A 16,509-nucleotide genomic window follows, 5' to 3' on the forward strand; every position below is an offset into this window, starting at 1 on the left:
CGGTTGAGTGAGGCTGATTGGACCTGTTCGCCTGGGAGGCAGGGGAGCCAAAGGTCCCGGCAAGGTTTCCCATGCAGTATCACGATGCAGAACCGTCTTCAAAGGCCCTCGAGCGGGACCTAAACCGACCTAGGCATGTGCAGAGGCTGGTGACGGGAGGCGCGGAGGTATAAGTAGGCGAGGATGCTCGCCTGCCGGAGGATGCAACTTTGTCAATGATCAGCTCCTCCCCCGTCTTGCCTGCCGCGTCGGTAACATTGAACTTCCATCTAAGGTATCCAATCGCTCGTGTCCTTCACCATTACATCGTACATCCATCCATCCCGATACACGCTGTGAACAACATCACCACCACCACAATGGTCCAAAACTTCTTCCTCCTCGCCGCAGCAGCGGGCCTCGCCCAAGCCCACTTCGGCATCGAGTACCCCCCGATGCGCTACAACACGCTCGGCAGCCAAAAAAACACCACCTACTCCCAATGGATCAACCCCTGTAAGCCATAACATAACCGCCCCCCTTTCAATTCCCCTCAACTCCCCTCTCAACCCCCCTCTCAACCCCCCTCTCCCAACCCAACTAACCCCCTCCCTTCACGATTCAGGCGCCGGCGTCCCCGGCAACCTGACCACCGCCCCCCTCACCCCCTGGCCCCTCACCGGCGGCACCCTCAAACTCGACCTGCACCACCCCTGGACCTACATCTTCATCAACCTCGGCCTGGGGCCTGACGTCTCCAACTTCAACTACACGCTGACCAACCCCTTCTGGAACGAGACCGGCAACGGCACGCTGTGCGTGCCGCGCCTGGCGCTGCCCGCCGACCTGCCCGTGCGGGAGGGGACAGAGGGGAGTTTGCAGGTGGTGACGGTGGGGGAGGATGGGAATGCGTTGTATAATTGTGCGGATGTGGTGTTTAGGGCGGATGCGAAGGTTTTGGAGGGGGCGGAGTGTGAGAGTAGTGAGGGGGTGGAGGTGGCGCCGGTGGTTGCGGGTGCGGCGGCGGGGAATGCGGCGGTGTCCGTGAGGGGGGTGGATCGCGCGGCGGTGGTGTCGTCGGTGGTGGCGTTGGTGGGGGTGTTTGTTTTTGGGATGAGCTTGTAATATGAGATGGGTGTGGCGGGTGGTGAATGGAAACAGTTAATGGAGAGTTGAGATTTGCGATCGGTCCGTGGTGCGTTCGATCTCCCGGCGGGTGGGATGGATTCTCGTGATGTGATGTGTATGACCCACCCACCCATCCACCCACTCAACCCGGGCACCCACCCAGTGCATGGCGAGGTAAAATGCTGATATTAGTATAATGCATATCTTCACCCTCGGCCCCTCACCGATCCGTCCCCTGGTCGACAAATAACTGGTTGACAATCTCCTTCGTAGTCAGCCGCTCCCTCGGGTTCGGGGCCAGCATGCCGTGCACCAGCCGCTCTAGCTTGTCATGCACGTCCAGCCCGTTGCGCACCGCGGTGACTTCGTTCAGCCACATGCGCATGCGCGACACAGCCGTGGCCTGCCGCTGCCGCTCCTTCTCGTGCACGTCGGCGATGGTCCAGTACAGGTGCCGCGGGTGCTGGCGGTGCGCCCGGATGTCGGGCCACGAGATCTTGCCCATGACGTACAGCATGACTACGCCCAGCGCCCACACGTCGCTGGCAGGGCCGCGCTGCCGCAGACCGATGTACTCGGGTGGGACGTACCATGGGGTGCCGCCGCCCGTGCTGGCGCCCTTCTCCGATGACAGCCCCATGTCGCAGACGACAGCCCCGCGCTCCCGGCTGTACAGGATATTGCCCGGCTTGATGTCGTTGTGCTCCAGGCGCAGGCTGTGGAGGTAGTGCAGGCCGCTCGAGGCGTCTTTCAAGATGCGCAGCGCGTCGGACCGGTCGCCGGAGAAGAGATCTGTCCCGCTGGTCCGCCAGACACCCCTGGCGGAAAGATCCCGGCCGTCGACGGGCTCCATGTACAAGGACAGGAACCGAGCATCGCCGCCGTAGATCTGCACGATGTTTTTGTGTTTCAGCTTCTCCTGGTTCTCCAGCTCCCGCAGCCAGGTCTGGGCCTGTCGGATAACCGTCTTGGCGAGGGCGCCTTCGTTGGTGTTTGCGGTTGCGGGCACGGTTGTTTTTAATACTTTGGCGACGACGTACCGGCCGGGGGCTTCGGAGTATTCGGCGGTAAAAACGCTGGATAATGTCGTGGATGCGATTGGGTCTTGTTTGGTGATGGTGTAACCAACCAGCCCCGCCCCGCGTGGAACCTCGAGCGTTTCGCCGGATTGGAGGTCCAAGAGCGGGTGCCCCGTGGACGCCACGACTTCCTTTCCTTTGGCCCCTGCGGGCAGAAATCGGATAACGCTGTTTTCGTTTTTATCGTTTGTGTCTGCTGAGCGCCGCCGCTTCTCGGGGTTCATGGGGCCGTCCTCGTCTTCCAACAACCTCTTACCGGACGAGTTCACCACATCACCTGACCCGGACCCGGACCCCGATGACGCTGACGTCGCGCTAGAGGTTGACGTTTCGGACGAGGAACTCGAAGCGGTGCGCAATCGCACCGGCCGCCTCTCGAGGAGACGGAAGTCGAGCAAATCGGTTCCGCCCATGGTGATCCGCCAGGTGCCTGGCGTCAAAGGCTTGTGGAATTCTGGATTGACTTGGTACTGCGCTCCGCGTATTACCTCGGGTTCGTGGGAAACCCTAGACAGGGTGAACGGGACATTGGACCGGTTAGAGAGAATCTGGTTGTCGCTGGCCGGATCGTAGTAAATAATGCAAGCTAGCCTGCGGTCGGGGTTTCGGTAGTCTGGGATGCTGACAGTAAAACTGATGTCGCGAGCGGTTTGGCGGACGGCCAGAACCTGCTGCGTCATCTCCTCCGCCTCTGCGGCCTCCGCGCGCAAAGAGAGAGGCATCACATTACGATCCTCGCGGACGGTACGGTCCCGGGCCAGCGGCCTCATGAGAATGCGAATGTCGTCATCCGGGGGCACCACCAACTTGTCCAGTGGGATTGCGCTGTTGATAGTGTTGAACTCCTCCATGCGAGACCGCTGCAGACGGGCCTGGATCTCACCCTGCGAGAACGGCTCCGTCTTGTCCTCGGAGAGCTCCGAGTATTCCCTGATATCGCCCATGGCGTCTTTCCAGTGCGATCAATATATTCGGACAAAAAGCGTGTGGTGGCCAGATCACAACGATTCAGTGGCTGGGCCTAGGAGCCCGGCGCAAGCAACGAGCAGAGTTGTGGCGGCGATTGCGTGCGGCAGCCTAAAATCAACGGTGCGGCGACATGAGGTGCGAAGAGCAGAAAGATTCGGGGAAAACAGAAGCGGGAAAAAGGGCGGGACGACGCGACAGATAAACAGAGCGGACCAGAAGCGATTCCCAGTCGCGCATGCCCTTGGTTCGGTCGGTGGTTGAAGAGCCACAGTCTTGAAGAGGATGACCACAGAAGCGCAAGTCAGATGGACCCGGTGAGGGAGCGCGGGGAGTGGAGGGGAGCCCTGCTAGTGGAGCATCAGCCTCACAAGGCGATGGATGATTGGAGAGGTGGCATCGAAGCTCTCAGAACAGAAACGGCGGCGGGTGCCTGGCACCGGGCCGTCATCGCATGTGGTGGGCAGTGGTGGTCTATTAGCGAGCAGCCTTTGCTGCGCCCTGAGCTCGACTTGGAGCTGCTGGCCCGCGCAGATGACATGGGCGACTCGACAACGCCGTCATTCGCATTGTCCAGGTGTTTCTCTCGTCGAGTGGGCGACCCTTGGTCTGATATAAGAACCGGGTGCTCCCGTCAACAATGTCGAGTCAGGCTGCTCCAGGCATTCCACGGCCATGGTTTGCCTTGCCAGCTTGCCAGGGCGTTCCCTCCAGCCAAAGCGCCAAGGAACAACCATGATGGCGAGGCTCTGGGGAACCGTCCGAACGCCTGCGTTCCAAGGCTCGAAGCTGACAGGACGAACTGGGCGGGGTGAGCGGGGATGATTTCCTCCGAAATTCTGCACGACTGCACGTGCAGTGCGGACGCCTGACAGTTTGGCTCCCAAGCTCTCCCAGGCTGGGATGGTGCCAGCTGGTACGCTTGTCTGCCCACCCGTGGCGGCCGTTGTCGTCTGCCTCGCCTGGCCGCCCTGCCAGTCCCCAAGATGCAGGAATCGGATCAGCATGCACCATTTCAAGTTGCATGAAGGGCGTCAAATCAAGGGTTGCGCCGATGAACGGCCTCAGGCAAGAATTGCATCAGAAAAGCCAGTTTGCCAAAAGCCCTCTGTTGCGCACACCCTTCAATCCTCACACACCCTGCACCCTGACACGCCTTCTCGTCCGACACGAGCCGCTCGCCGTTCGTCATCACCCAATTTCTGGCCAAAAGTCTGGCCGGCCGAGGCCAGAGACGAGGCACTGGCAGGTTCCATGTTGGGTCGACAGTTTGGCGAGTCTGTCTTCTGGCCTGACTAACTCGTGACTCGAAGTTGGCATTTTAGCATTTGAAAGTGGTGTGTCGAGACACCTCAGAAAGAAATGCCCTCCGAGGCTTTGAAGGAAAATCATGAGAGGGGGCACAGAGACCGCTGAGAAAATGATGGAATCACCCTCCGCTCCCCCCTTCTTTTGGGCGCTGATGCGGATGCCGCATGCAGATGACCAAGGTTGCGACGCAACAGGTGGCACCGCCGCAGGTTGCACTCATTCTGATTGGAACGTCGGAAAACCCGCATTAACCGAACCTTTGTTGATTGGCTTAGACGCCACTAGCGCTGAATCTGGGCCCTATTCAGCGGGGCGGTGTGCTCAGCCAGTTTGCGATCCGCGCGGTTATGATTGGCCCGATTTACGGCAACGCGGGACTCGGGGTGCCACACGGTTTTGTCTTCCGGATCGGGCAACCAACACCTCGCCCTTCGTTCCTTCGCTGCGTTTTCCAACACCCCGACACCCCCCAACCCTGGTCCACCACCACGATAGCGAACCTACTCTCACTCTGCCTCATCAAGAATCATCGTTTGCCCAGTCACAGTCGAGCCTCTGCATTCAGCAAGCGACAAGCAAACCTCCAAACCAACCCGATCGATTATTATCCACAGTACTCACGATGTTCTGCAACATACACCTCGCTTAGATGGCTCCCAGCGCGAACTCGACACCTGCGAGCCCGACTCTCAGACAACATACCCTCTCTACGGTTCTCCATCTTGGTCTCCTCTCCCGCACTCACCCGATCCAACCCTCTCGCTCACCCTCACCTCTACCTCACCACACGAATCCACAGCTCCCGGCAGCCGGAGGATGGATGATCCCGACACTTGTTGGACATGGCCCTTCTGGAAGTTTGGGCTGAAGAAGGACGACCTCTTCGGAACGCTCCACGACCAGTATAACACAGTCCCCTCCCCGATCCTCGACCCCGAAGCCTTTCACCACGATGTGTACGAGATCTCCCAGCAAGCCGCCTCCACCGACGAGTTTCACCGCCTCCTCCACACTCGCAAGGAACAACGCCTGCGCGAGTTGAACGAGACGCTCGAATCTGCCGCCTTTGAGATCATCGCCAACCCTTCTCTCATCGGCACCGAGCAGTGGCAGCACGCCGTGCAGCTCTTCAGGACGAAGTCTCTCGATTCCCTCGTGCGCTACTATGCATCTTATCTCCCCTCCGACCACCCATGGTACAAGTCGGACTCGACGTCGAGCTCCGATGCGGGCAGCAGTGTCGGTTCGCTGACGGACTCTCACGCGTCCTTCTTCGAGGATGAAGAAGTCGACATTGTGGATGAGCCGTTCGAGTACCCGAGCTTCCCCCAGAAACACCTACCTGCCTCGCCTCGGTCGATGACCATGTGCTCCGACTCGTCTGCCGCGTCGCCGATGGGCGATGCCCATCACGAGTTTGACTTTGAACACACGACGCCCAGCCGCTCTCTGTCCTTCTCGGAATCCGAGCCGGACTGCTGTGCGACGGCTGGGTCGAGCGCGCCGTGCGATTGCGGACGCGACTCAGATTATCTATCCACCTCTAGCACCGATCCCGAGACACCCGCCCATGGTGTTGAGGACAACGATACCGACGATACCACCCCATCAACCAAATCACACAAGGGACAGGTCACACTCCCGCTACACACACCCGAAGTCACCGACTCAGAGACGCCGACGCCCAAACCAGAGGCGCATTCGGCGTCCTTCTTTGCCGACACGAAACCATCACCCAACCATCACCGACGACATCGCAGCGTCTCACCATCACGCCCGCAACCCTTGTCCCAACGGGACCTCGACGAAGTTCTCGTCGCCCACCGAGATCCGCGCAACCCCACACGGTCGAAGCTCAATCGGAGGGAAAGGGAGTGCAGCCCGGTGGTGCAACGGAGGAGGAGAGGAAGCCCGGCGGAGTCCGGCGCGAGAATACAGAAACCGCTCGCCGAGACGGCGCGGTCAAGAACACGGGGACGGAAGTGGGCCGAGGGCAGCTAGCACAGACGGCGGCGTTTATGGCGTTCAGGAGGCTTGGTGGTTTGGCGCGCCGATACCCTCTGGACATGTGTCCTGTTGTACATATTTTTGCTTGTTTATGACGGTAATGTTTCTACTACACCCCCGGTGTTGTCTTCTGTTTGGTGTGACATGAGGCTGCGAGTGCAGCCGTTCGTGATGTTTTTTGGTGGTGTGCAAGGAAGCTATTCCCAGCCACAACCCCATGCCACCGGATAATGTCTTCAGCTTGGCGGCTCCTTCCGGGGCCTACCATTCATTCTCACTCTGCGTTGCTTCGGACTTGGAAGGCCTTATTGTCATAAGGCCACTGATACGTGTCTGCTAACCCTTGCCAGGCCACCTCCCTCGCTGCCTCGATGTGCATGTCTGCCAGCGCCTGATCACGCCCGAACACAAATTCCTAATCCCCATTCCTTGCCTCCATCCCTTGTCACACCCTCCCAGGCCAACCAAACGCCAAGCTAACTCCCTTCCAGCATCACTCATAATTGCACTTCCCGCCAGGCTGTCACCCGGGCTTTTGCCAGGCCCCCAATGATACTTCCCCAACCACTTGCCTCTGCGCCCGATGACTATGCTAATAATTCTCAATTCAGAACTGGCTAACAGTAGCTATTGTTGGCCGCTTATTACGGCCGTGACACAATTTACTAACTCAGCCTGGGGTCCAGCCTAAGCTGTGGCGCAGGCCGCCCTCAAGCTCAGTTTTGACTCACGGGCCTTACGCTCAGGTAAGATGACATGGCGGACAAGTGCGTAAGTTTAGAGGTGAGTAAAAACGGAAGTATGAAAGGGGCGATACAGAATGGTATCCTCCCTGCCTCCAGTGGTGTCACCCTAGTGCCGGTGCGTCTCCATGCCCGTTTCATCTGCAGGTAGGTGAGGTAGGTGGCCTTCCGTACAAGGCTCCGACGACTGTTGGAACGGAAGCCGGCGAGGTACTTGTGTTCCAGCCGGGACCGTCTGGTCGGCCTAAGGGGGCCGTGGGTAGTTACGGTAGGTACCGAGTTTGTGTACGCCGAGCACACGCACATGTGGTGCACCCTAAAGACGGGAAGAAGCGGCCTCGGATAGCGGGCATTGCCGCCGAAAGTCACTCGGATCGCTTCTCCGCTGCGACTCGATAAATAGTCTGCCTTGTAGTGGCCAAATGGGATGGCATCCCCCCTTCAAGAACAGGGCGGCAGTGGCGCATACTGCTTCTCCTGAACAAGGCAAAGTCCGACGCTCCCAAGATTGGTTGGTGCCGTCTCTGTGTATGAAATGCACGGCTCCGGCATGTCGATGCCCAGTAACCACCTTAATTCCTTATTGATCCCAACCCTCCGGCCCGAATTACGTGACGGCCGTGCATCCGCCGTGCAGCTCGGTCCGGAGGGTGCCGGTGTTCGGTGTTGTGCAACAGGACAAGACCCACAATCCGGCACCTCTTTTGGATTCCCCTCATTGCATTGCCTACCCCACTGCCGCCCCCGATCGCGGGGTTTGGAATTTTGATCCAGCAACGATGCTCATCCGGAATTAAGCGCCTATGGTCTCCGGCCCGACCCGCTACATTGCTGACGGCATCGACAGCATTGACAACATCAGGTACTAGAGAACCTAGGTTGGGTAGTATCTACAAACCTGTACAATTGCTGTACAGTGTTGTACTCTGCATGCAACTACCTGCCTAGGAAGTTTCTTGGTTTTCCTGTCTCGTCTGCGTTGGATGTGTCGTCCTGTGTGTTTCTTGCTCTCTGCCTAGCTCCAGTCTCGAATGGCACCCCGCAATAAAATCCGAAAACCCGATGCGGGTTAATGCCTGGCTTCATTCGATGTCGTCACAGGCAACAATGATTGCGACCGGTGTGTGTCCGACCCACAAGTTGAAGGGGAAGCTCTTCCGTGACGGGAAAGGGGCCGGAATGGTGATTAGAAATGGGGACCAGAAATGGTGCCGTCATCGGGGGAACTATGGAACATAAAAGCAACCCGAGCCGCGCAGTACTTTGCATTTGGGGTGGATAACTCGCTGTTTAACCCCTCAGTCTCTCCGCAAAATAGACAAGCACCATCCCCGTCTCGAGAGGCGACCCAATTCAACCTTCAACCTCAACCTTCAAAGCACACCCAAAGCAAAGTAACAAACCAACAACCGCCATCATGTCTGGACCCGTCGTGCCCACCTCCTACAAGCCCAAGAACATGAAGTTCCGCTACCTGGGCAACTCAGGGCTCCAGGTTTCCGTCTTCTCGCTCGGCGGTTGGTTGACCTACGGCGGTACCCAGAAGGGCAGCATCGTCAAGGAAATTCTGCAGACTGCCTGGGACCATGGCGTTGTAAGTAACCCAGTGGCCCAGTCCAATCCAACCCACTCACAGAAATGTCCAAACTAACCTTTCCACCCCCCCTCGGTAGCAAACCTTTGACACTGCCGAGACCTACGCCGCGGGCGCGTCCGAGGTTGAGATGGGCTCCGCCCTGAAGGAGCTCGCCTGGCCTCGCGACGAGTACGTGCTGACCACCAAGGTCTTCTTCGGCACGGGCCGCTCGGAGCCCAACACCCGCGGCCTCAGCCGCAAGCACATCATCGAGGGCCTCAAGTCGTCCCTCGCCCGCCTCCAGACCCCCTACGTCGACGTCGTCTTCGCCCACCGCGCCGACGCCGCCACCCCCATGCTCGAGATCGTCGAGGCCTTCACCCAGGCCATCCGCAACCTCAACCTGGCCTACTACTGGGGCACCTCGGAGTGGACCGCCGCGCAGATCACCGAGGCCATCCAACTCGCCGAGAAGCACAACCTGATCGCCCCCGTGGTCGAGCAGCCGCAGTACAACGCCTTCCACCGCGAGCGCTTCGAGGTCGAGTACGCGCCGCTGTACCGCCAGTACGGGCTCGGCACCACCACCTGGAGCCCGCTCGCCAGCGGCCTGCTGACGGGCAAGTACAACGAGGGCATCCCCGAGGACTCGCGCTTCGCCACCAACCCGGCCTTCTTCGCCGACACCATCAAGGGCCTCAAGAGCCCCGAGGGCCAGGCCAAGATCGAGAAAGTCCGCAAGCTCACCGCCATCGCCGAGCGCCTCGGCGCCAACGTCTCCCAGCTCGCCCTCGCCTGGACCGCCAAGAACCCCAACGTCAGCACCGTCATCCTCGGCGCCACCAAGATCGATCAGCTCACCGACAACCTCAAGGCGCTGGACCTCATTGAGAAGCTGACGCCGGAGGTGCTGGAGGAGATCGAGGCTGTGCTGGATAACAAGCCCGCGGGCGTCGCCACCTATGGGCGGCTGCAGCGTTGAAAAGGGCGGTGATGATGTCTGTTTGATGATGTATTGTGGTTTTCAGTACAAATAAATACCTTGGTTGGATAGTGGTGCCTAATAGGGGCGCTTGTGAATCAGACATTGGTCGCAGAGCTTGGCTTGCTTTACAAGCAGTTGTCCGTCTGCCTTGAGCCTCGGGGAGTGAGACATGCATAATCGACCTTGCCCGACATGGACAGGACGTCCAGAGTCCCAAGAGGGACAGCGACAAGTTCCAAATACAAACTACCTAGATTTAGAGGCACATGAAAACATGCAGTCACGATGAGAGGGTAGCCAGTTTAGTGGCTTGAAAATATATTTTCACCACTAGAATCTCGAACTCAAGACCGTCTCTCCTCCTCCACAGCTGCCAGTGCCGTGTGCGGCCTCTATCTCTAATACATTTTAGCCCCTGGCCTAGCCGTCTGTGCCCGACGTAGCGCCCTCTCCTCCGCCGCACTAGGCCAATGATGCCACACCCGAGCTCCCAAGTAGATGAGCGATGGGTTGGTGGGTTCGGCATCGCCTTAGGCCGCCTCGGTATCGGGCGGGGTAGTGCAATCAAACCTATCCGTCTTTTCTTCCACCTCGCTGATATACTCCGTGTCCGTCAAAAATCCTTGGAAAGTAAAACCGAAATAGTATGTCCCGGCCCCGGTAACCCGGTAATTGAAGGCGAACTTGACCTTGTACTGTCCGCCCTCGTGGACCACCTCGCCATCCTCGAACGTGTCATCGCCCTCAGTCACCGTGAGATTTCGAATGTCCAAAACATTGCTGCCATCACCTTGTACCCTCCACAGTCTGAGGCGGCATTGAAGTGAGGGCTCCGAATCACCGTCCCCCAGCGGGAGGACTACGATGGCGGACATGACACCGCTTGCATTGACATAGATATCCCGGGCTGGGGCTAGCGTGATATAATCTGTTGGCTTGTAAGTGATCAGCTCCGCTAGGGAAGCCATTGTTGCCAAGTAAGAATTGGTAGAGGCAACTGATTTGGTTTGTTTGCGACGGCCGGTTTGTCTCTTCCGGGGGAGGGGTGATTCGGCGTTGGATGTCGGTGTGTGGTACTGTCGACTGTTGATGCGTGATGCTGTTGGGCATGGTCTAGAAAACGTAGAATGATGCCTACTCTTATACCTCAATCTGCTCACTTTGCACCTCTCCTCGTTCGCTGGGGCACGGCACACCCGGTCATCTCATTGCTCCCAGATCTTTGTTGGCTCGAAGCAGCGTTAAGAGACTCGCGGGTCATCTCACTCCACGTACTGAACACATCCATCTGGTCATTTTCCAAAGTTGCCGTCGTGGAAAGCCTGCATAAAGAAGCCGGAGATGGCCTGGTTATGTGCCTATGTTGGATATGGAGCCGAGAATAAACCATTTTGGTATATGGGTAACCAATTGCTAGCGGGCAAACAAAGCTTGAAGTCCGAGAGCCGCCACGTGTGCAAAGTATATCAGAAAATCCAGCGAATGTGGCACGCACATGGCTCTAAGTATGTCGGACCAAGCTAACATTACAAAGGCGTTGGGGAAAGTAGTTTAAGAGACTTCGTAGTTCATGACCATCTCTGTGGCATCCGAGCTAGACGGGGCCATGTTCTGTGGTTCGGATAAGACGATTCGATGAAAACGAGCCTCCTTATCAGCGGCAAGGAAGTTTTGAACTCAGCCCTGACAAGACGTCACTCAGCCTAATGGCAATTTGCACTCCACATTACAAGTCGCTAGCGTTGTGTAGGTACTGTTAGTAGAGGAAGGTGGTCTTACACGGTGTCTTCTCTGACTATATGATGTCCTGCCGCCTGTTTGTTCACGGTATGCTTGATAGTGGGCCATTCTAGTACCTAGGACATTCTGTAAAACTAGAATTGAGTCTAAGGCTATGCTCACACGTGCAAGGAGAAACACAGATCGGCGCCCATTTCATCCTGTCGGTTTGGCTTCGACTGAGCCGGAAGTATTAAAGCTAGCTAAACGCCAACAATACCCCAAGTCACGTTACCCGAATATAATTTTAATTCTAGTATGTCGAGTAAGTATAGAGAACTCCCACGCGGGTCCCAAGATTGTGCATTGGGGTCACATATACCTTTTCCTAGACTTGCAGCTTCACACAAACGACACTCCACGTAAAGAAGACCACGGGCAAAGAAAACGAATTTTGTTATGTCTTCTTGACCAACTACTAATGGCCCAATCCTGTTGGTGCATGTCAAACATGCCGCCCGCGGCTTGTTTCCGTTGGGTCTCCCTGTCCCCTCCTGTAACGGGCTGTGCCCGAGATGGGCCTCGGTAACCCTCGGCCAGCTCACGTACAAGCACGGTCCACCGAACCCCTGGATGAAGCTATTCCCAGTTGCCCCACAGCGCACCGAACATTCTAGCAATGCGCTCGGGCCATCGCGCTCGCGATCATAAAGCAGCCCCACGAGCTGCCAGGCTCTCTCATCTTTCCTTTTCTTCTTCAAGCTTAGTGTACTCGTAGAGTCGTCACCAGTTAGTTGCAATATACTCCTGGGACCGTTACACCTCCTAACCCAGGCTCGACACAGAACCTGTCGGGCTATACTTCCCCGGTTCCGTGATGTTGAGGTCCTGCCCGCCCCCGCCGTGCCCCTCCCAACTCCTGAGTGAGTAATGAATTCGTGGGGCTGATCCATCCACCTTGGGCATCGTCTCATGCCGACAAACCTTCAGGCAGTGCAGTTAAACCACTCCGTCGTTAATTCGGTGTCTACAGCTTCCCTTGTCGGCAAAATACCGTTGAAAGTAACACTGAATCGGTATCTACCGGCTTGGGGAATCTTAAAATTCCAATACCAGCTGACTGTGTATCCGCTCTGCGTCTCCGTCGCGGTGCCCTCCAACAACTTCAAATCGAGATTTCCAATAATTTTTAAATCTGTATTTGACGCAACAAGGCTGCCTTCAACTTCTTGAACTAGTAGAAGGAAACCCATTATCACAGGTTGCGAGTCGTTGTCCCCGGCCGGGAAGTTGGCGGTAGCATTGATTAAATGGCCTACGTTGGCGACGATATCCCCAGTTGAATCCACAGTAAAATAGTCATTAGGATTTGCCTGTACCTTCTGTCCTAAGGTCGCCATCGTTTCTAAGTGGTAGTCGGTGAATGTAGGCGAGCACTGTGTTTTGTGAATGAGTTTTGCTATCCGGGCTGTGTCATCTGGCTATCCGGGCTGTGTCCCACTTTTCCGGCCAATCAGACAACATGTATTTTGTGCCAGAGATTTTGCGTTAATCGTACATTCCCATCCACGGCCCCACCTTGCCCTCACCATGACCAAGACCACCGCCACCCGCCATCGCCGCTGTCAATCACGATGGAGGCGCCGATCGAAGAGCCTGACGCTTCTGAGCAGCAGCAGCAGCAACGGCAATTTCCCGAGATTGCGAACCCGCCTAACGGAGGAATTGATGGCCGACCTGCCGCGACTGTCGATGATCTGATGGCTCACCTCCAAGCCTTCGCCCGGACCAACGGCTTCGCCGTGATCCGACGTAACGCCGGCAACTACAGAGGCTTCAATGGAGTCAAGAAGCCTACGCGCTACAGAGTTTGCTGCGACAAAGATGCTATTCGCGCCTCCGAGAGCTACGGTACCCGCAAGGCTGGCACCCAGAAGAACAACTGTCCTTAGTATGGAGTTGTCTCTGCCCGCAAAGATGACAACTGGGGCTGGACTTTCAATCTCAAGCATCCCTGTCATAACCACCCGCCTTCAAGCGACCCATCGGCTCACTCGCTTCACCGGAAGCTTACGGCCCAGCAGGAGAAACTCGTGGAGAATACGTCGAAGCACAAGGCTATCAAAGCACGTGAGGTAGCGAGCATCGCCCGCGACGTCGAGCCCGGCTCGGTGATCAGGCAGAAGGATATTGACAACACCCGCCAACGTCTTCGTCTCAAGCAACTCGACGGGTACACGCCTGTGCAGCAGTTTATCCACAAGTTGACCACTATGGGCTATAAGCACCGCATCCAATGGGCGCCTAACGATCCTACCCGCCCTGTCGCCTTTGTATGGACTTATCCGTGGTGTGAGACCATGTGGGTTCGTTTTCCTGAGGTCATTAGCCTTGACAACACCTACAAGACGAATAAGTTCAAGATGCCGCTCTTCCAGGTACGTATGCTTTGACGGGGATCGTCTGAGATTGTTGAGGACGTATCCTAACAAGATATGCAGGTTACTGGTACGACGGACACCGGATCCTTATACAACTGTGTCTTCGGGCTTTCTTCAACTGAGCGGCGTGAGGGTTACGACTTCCTTTTGACTTCTATTGATTCAATCCGGCAAGAGATTCACGCCGAGAAGCCCAAGGTCGCTATCACCGACCTCGAAGAGGGCCTACGATCGTCGATCCAAGAAACCTGGCCCGATACCCAGCTGCAGCTATGTATTTTCCACATCAACCAGAACATCACGAGCAACGCAAAGAAGAAGTGGCAGGGTGCCGGTGGTCCACCGCTTGATGAGTTTGACGTTGCCCGGGATAAAGAAGCCGCCGAGGCCGAGGCTCTCAACAACCAGGTCCGCATTGACGAGGTTCTCAGCCGTGGCCAGCTTCCAGAAGAGGCCATTGACCATACCGTCTCTGGCTTCTGCTCCTTGTGGGCTTACGTCATCTACGCCAAGTCAGAAGAAGACTTTGATGCTGCATGGGCATGCCTACAGAAGGAATTCGACGACCAACAACCTCTCCTCGAATACATCCGCACCACCTACATTCCACTGCGGTATCAGTGGGCCACCTGCTTTATTTCACAGTACGAGAACTTCGGCGTTAGGACGAATTCACCTACCGAGACGGCACACAAGGATATAAAGTCATACGTCATTAACGGCAACACGGATCTCCACAGTCTCTCTCAAGCTCTGGAGGAGATGATTAGGAACAAGAGTCGTTCCTATACTCAATCCATCGCTGAACAGGAGAATAAGGTTCGACGAAGATATCTTGGTCAGGAATGGCTCGGCCAGGTATCAAAAGAGGTTGGGTACAAGGCCCTTGATCTTATTGCGAGACAGCACCGCATAGCCTTGCCGTCGCTCTCAACAGACCGTCAACCTCACCCACCGGATCTCCCGCCTTGTACCGGTAGCTTCACTAAGCAGTACCGCCTCCCTTGCAGCCATAAGATCCTCGAGCTCATGAAGGGCTAGCAGCCGCTTACAAAGGAACACATTCATCCACGCTGGTGGTTGCGGCAGCCGCTGGTTAGTCTTATCACACTTATTTCCCTGATTTATACTGACTTACAGCGACAAAAAGCATATCGCCAATACGCTACTCAACATCAAGGACCCCGACATTGTGAAGACTCTACGAGGCCGCCCACGCAATAAGCACATCGCCTACCGCGAGGAGAACCAGGCCCCATCGTCAAGTGCCCCCCAGCCAAAGGCAAAGGCACCTCGGAAGTCCAAGAACCCGGCGCCGAGACCCGTGAAGCAGAGCATTCGTCGAAATCGGTCGGAATTTGAGTACGACGAGGACAAATTGGCGCTGCCGGCGGCATCTCAGCAGAGTACTCAAGATACGATTATGGTAGCATCGGGCCCTCCGTCGCCCGCGGCAAAGAAGAGACGTGGTGGACGCCGTGATACTGCTCCGTTTTCGTCGGCGCCGGTGTAACCCTAGCTCCGATCAATGGGGGTAATTAGAAATTGTAGATTAGACAGAGCCGCACAGCTTGAGCGAACCTTGCCTAAGCGGTGGCTAATGCTGTAGCGTTGGTTTGCCTGTGAATGCTCGCATAAATACATGTTGTCTGATTGGCCGGAAAAGTGGGACACAGCCCGGATAGCCAGATGACACAGCCCGGATAGCAAAACTCTTGTGAATAGGGGCCTGCTATGTTTTTCAAGAACGGAGTGATGGGTTGTTGACTGTTGGTGTGTGATGTTGCTGGTTGTCGCTGTATGATGCTGTCGAGTGTTAATGTGTGATGCTGTTAAACCTACCCAGCCTGGCGGATGCCGAAAGATAGCCCCCTCTTATACCTGAATCTAGACAGTCCGCACACATCAACCAACTGCCTCCCTGCGTGCTTTACAGGTATCCAGCTGGTCTTCTTCCAAAGCAGATATCGCCTCGGGACTCCTACATAAAGAGGCCGGAGAAGGGCCGGCTTCGCCTGGCAGAGAATGTGTGACTGGGAATAAAGCCATACAGTATCATGAGCAAACAATTACCAACGGCCAACGAATGACCGATTCTAAGAGGCGGCATAGGCGGGGCTACCTAGTAAAGCCAATATGATGGGCACATGACATTAGAGCGTATCCAGCCCAACAGACTTCACAAAGACAGTTAACGTGGTTGATCACCGAGCGGTCCATATCACCGAGCGGTCCATATCACCGAGCGGTCCACTTTCCCTCCGCATCGCAACCTCTTCAGGCAATTAATCCACCACAATACAAGAAAATCAGTTGCACTCAATGCTACTCTCCTCAGCTGACGTCGCCTTATCTTCCTGGCAGGTTCGTACGTTGTGCCCAGTCTTGCCGCATCTTCCGCAGCGCCGCAAAGTCGATAGCCCAGTCTCCGACGTACCCCCTTCCGCCAACCTCCTACCCGATTGCCGTCTACCAGTTTCCTTCTCCGCGATCAAAACCTGTCCTTCCTCTATAGTAAGTGCCCCTCCAGCCCGGAGACGTGTACGCTTAGCCCTCCGGCGCTTTGAAAGGGCCT

The 16,509-nt window shown here is 56.5% G+C and overlaps 5 protein-coding genes across 5 annotated transcripts; 3 read left to right on the forward strand and 2 right to left on the reverse strand.

Annotated features, from left to right (window-relative positions):
• Positions 1-359: 359 nt before the first annotated feature.
• F5144DRAFT_481572 (uncharacterized protein) lies at positions 360-1,104 on the forward strand (the record flags this gene model as incomplete). Its single annotated transcript, XM_066785293.1, has 2 exons — positions 360-495; positions 605-1,104. The coding sequence occupies 2 exons, from the start codon at positions 360-362 to the stop codon at positions 1,102-1,104; spliced, it is 636 nt and encodes a 211-aa protein (XP_066649574.1).
• F5144DRAFT_82082 (kinase-like domain-containing protein) lies at positions 919-3,421 on the reverse strand. Its single transcript, XM_066793449.1, has one exon. It carries the CDS (start codon positions 3,128-3,130, stop codon positions 1,328-1,330), a length of 1,803 nt encoding a protein of 600 aa, XP_066649575.1. The 5' UTR covers positions 3,131-3,421; the 3' UTR covers positions 919-1,327.
• Positions 3,422-4,157: 736 nt separating this feature from the next.
• F5144DRAFT_589537 (uncharacterized protein) lies at positions 4,158-6,464 on the forward strand (the record flags this gene model as incomplete). The annotated part of the gene is made up of 5 exons (XM_066790050.1): positions 4,158-4,197; positions 4,237-4,335; positions 4,634-4,695; positions 4,772-4,941; positions 5,033-6,464. The coding sequence occupies 5 exons, from the start codon at positions 4,158-4,160 to the stop codon at positions 6,462-6,464; spliced, it is 1,803 nt and encodes a 600-aa protein (XP_066649576.1).
• A 2,077-nt stretch (positions 6,465-8,541) lies between these two features.
• F5144DRAFT_82151 (NADP-dependent oxidoreductase domain-containing protein) lies at positions 8,542-10,082 on the forward strand. The gene is made up of 2 exons (XM_066793451.1): positions 8,542-8,807; positions 8,887-10,082. The coding sequence occupies exons 1-2, from the start codon at positions 8,631-8,633 to the stop codon at positions 9,769-9,771; spliced, it is 1,062 nt and encodes a 353-aa protein (XP_066649577.1). The 5' UTR covers positions 8,542-8,630; the 3' UTR covers positions 9,772-10,082.
• A 222-nt stretch (positions 10,083-10,304) lies between these two features.
• On the reverse strand, positions 10,305-10,742 carry F5144DRAFT_479538 (uncharacterized protein; the record flags this gene model as incomplete). The annotated part of the gene is made up of 1 exon (XM_066785170.1): positions 10,305-10,742. The coding sequence occupies one exon, from the start codon at positions 10,740-10,742 to the stop codon at positions 10,305-10,307; it is 438 nt and encodes a 145-aa protein (XP_066649578.1).
• Positions 10,743-16,509: the final 5,767 nt, after the last annotated feature.

The sequence above is a fragment of the Chaetomium tenue genome (genome assembly GCF_020726465.1).
Source record: "Chaetomium tenue strain MPI-SDFR-AT-0079 chromosome Unknown F5144scaffold_1, whole genome shotgun sequence".
NCBI classification, from domain to species: Eukaryota; Fungi; Ascomycota; class Sordariomycetes; order Sordariales; family Chaetomiaceae; genus Chaetomium; species Chaetomium tenue.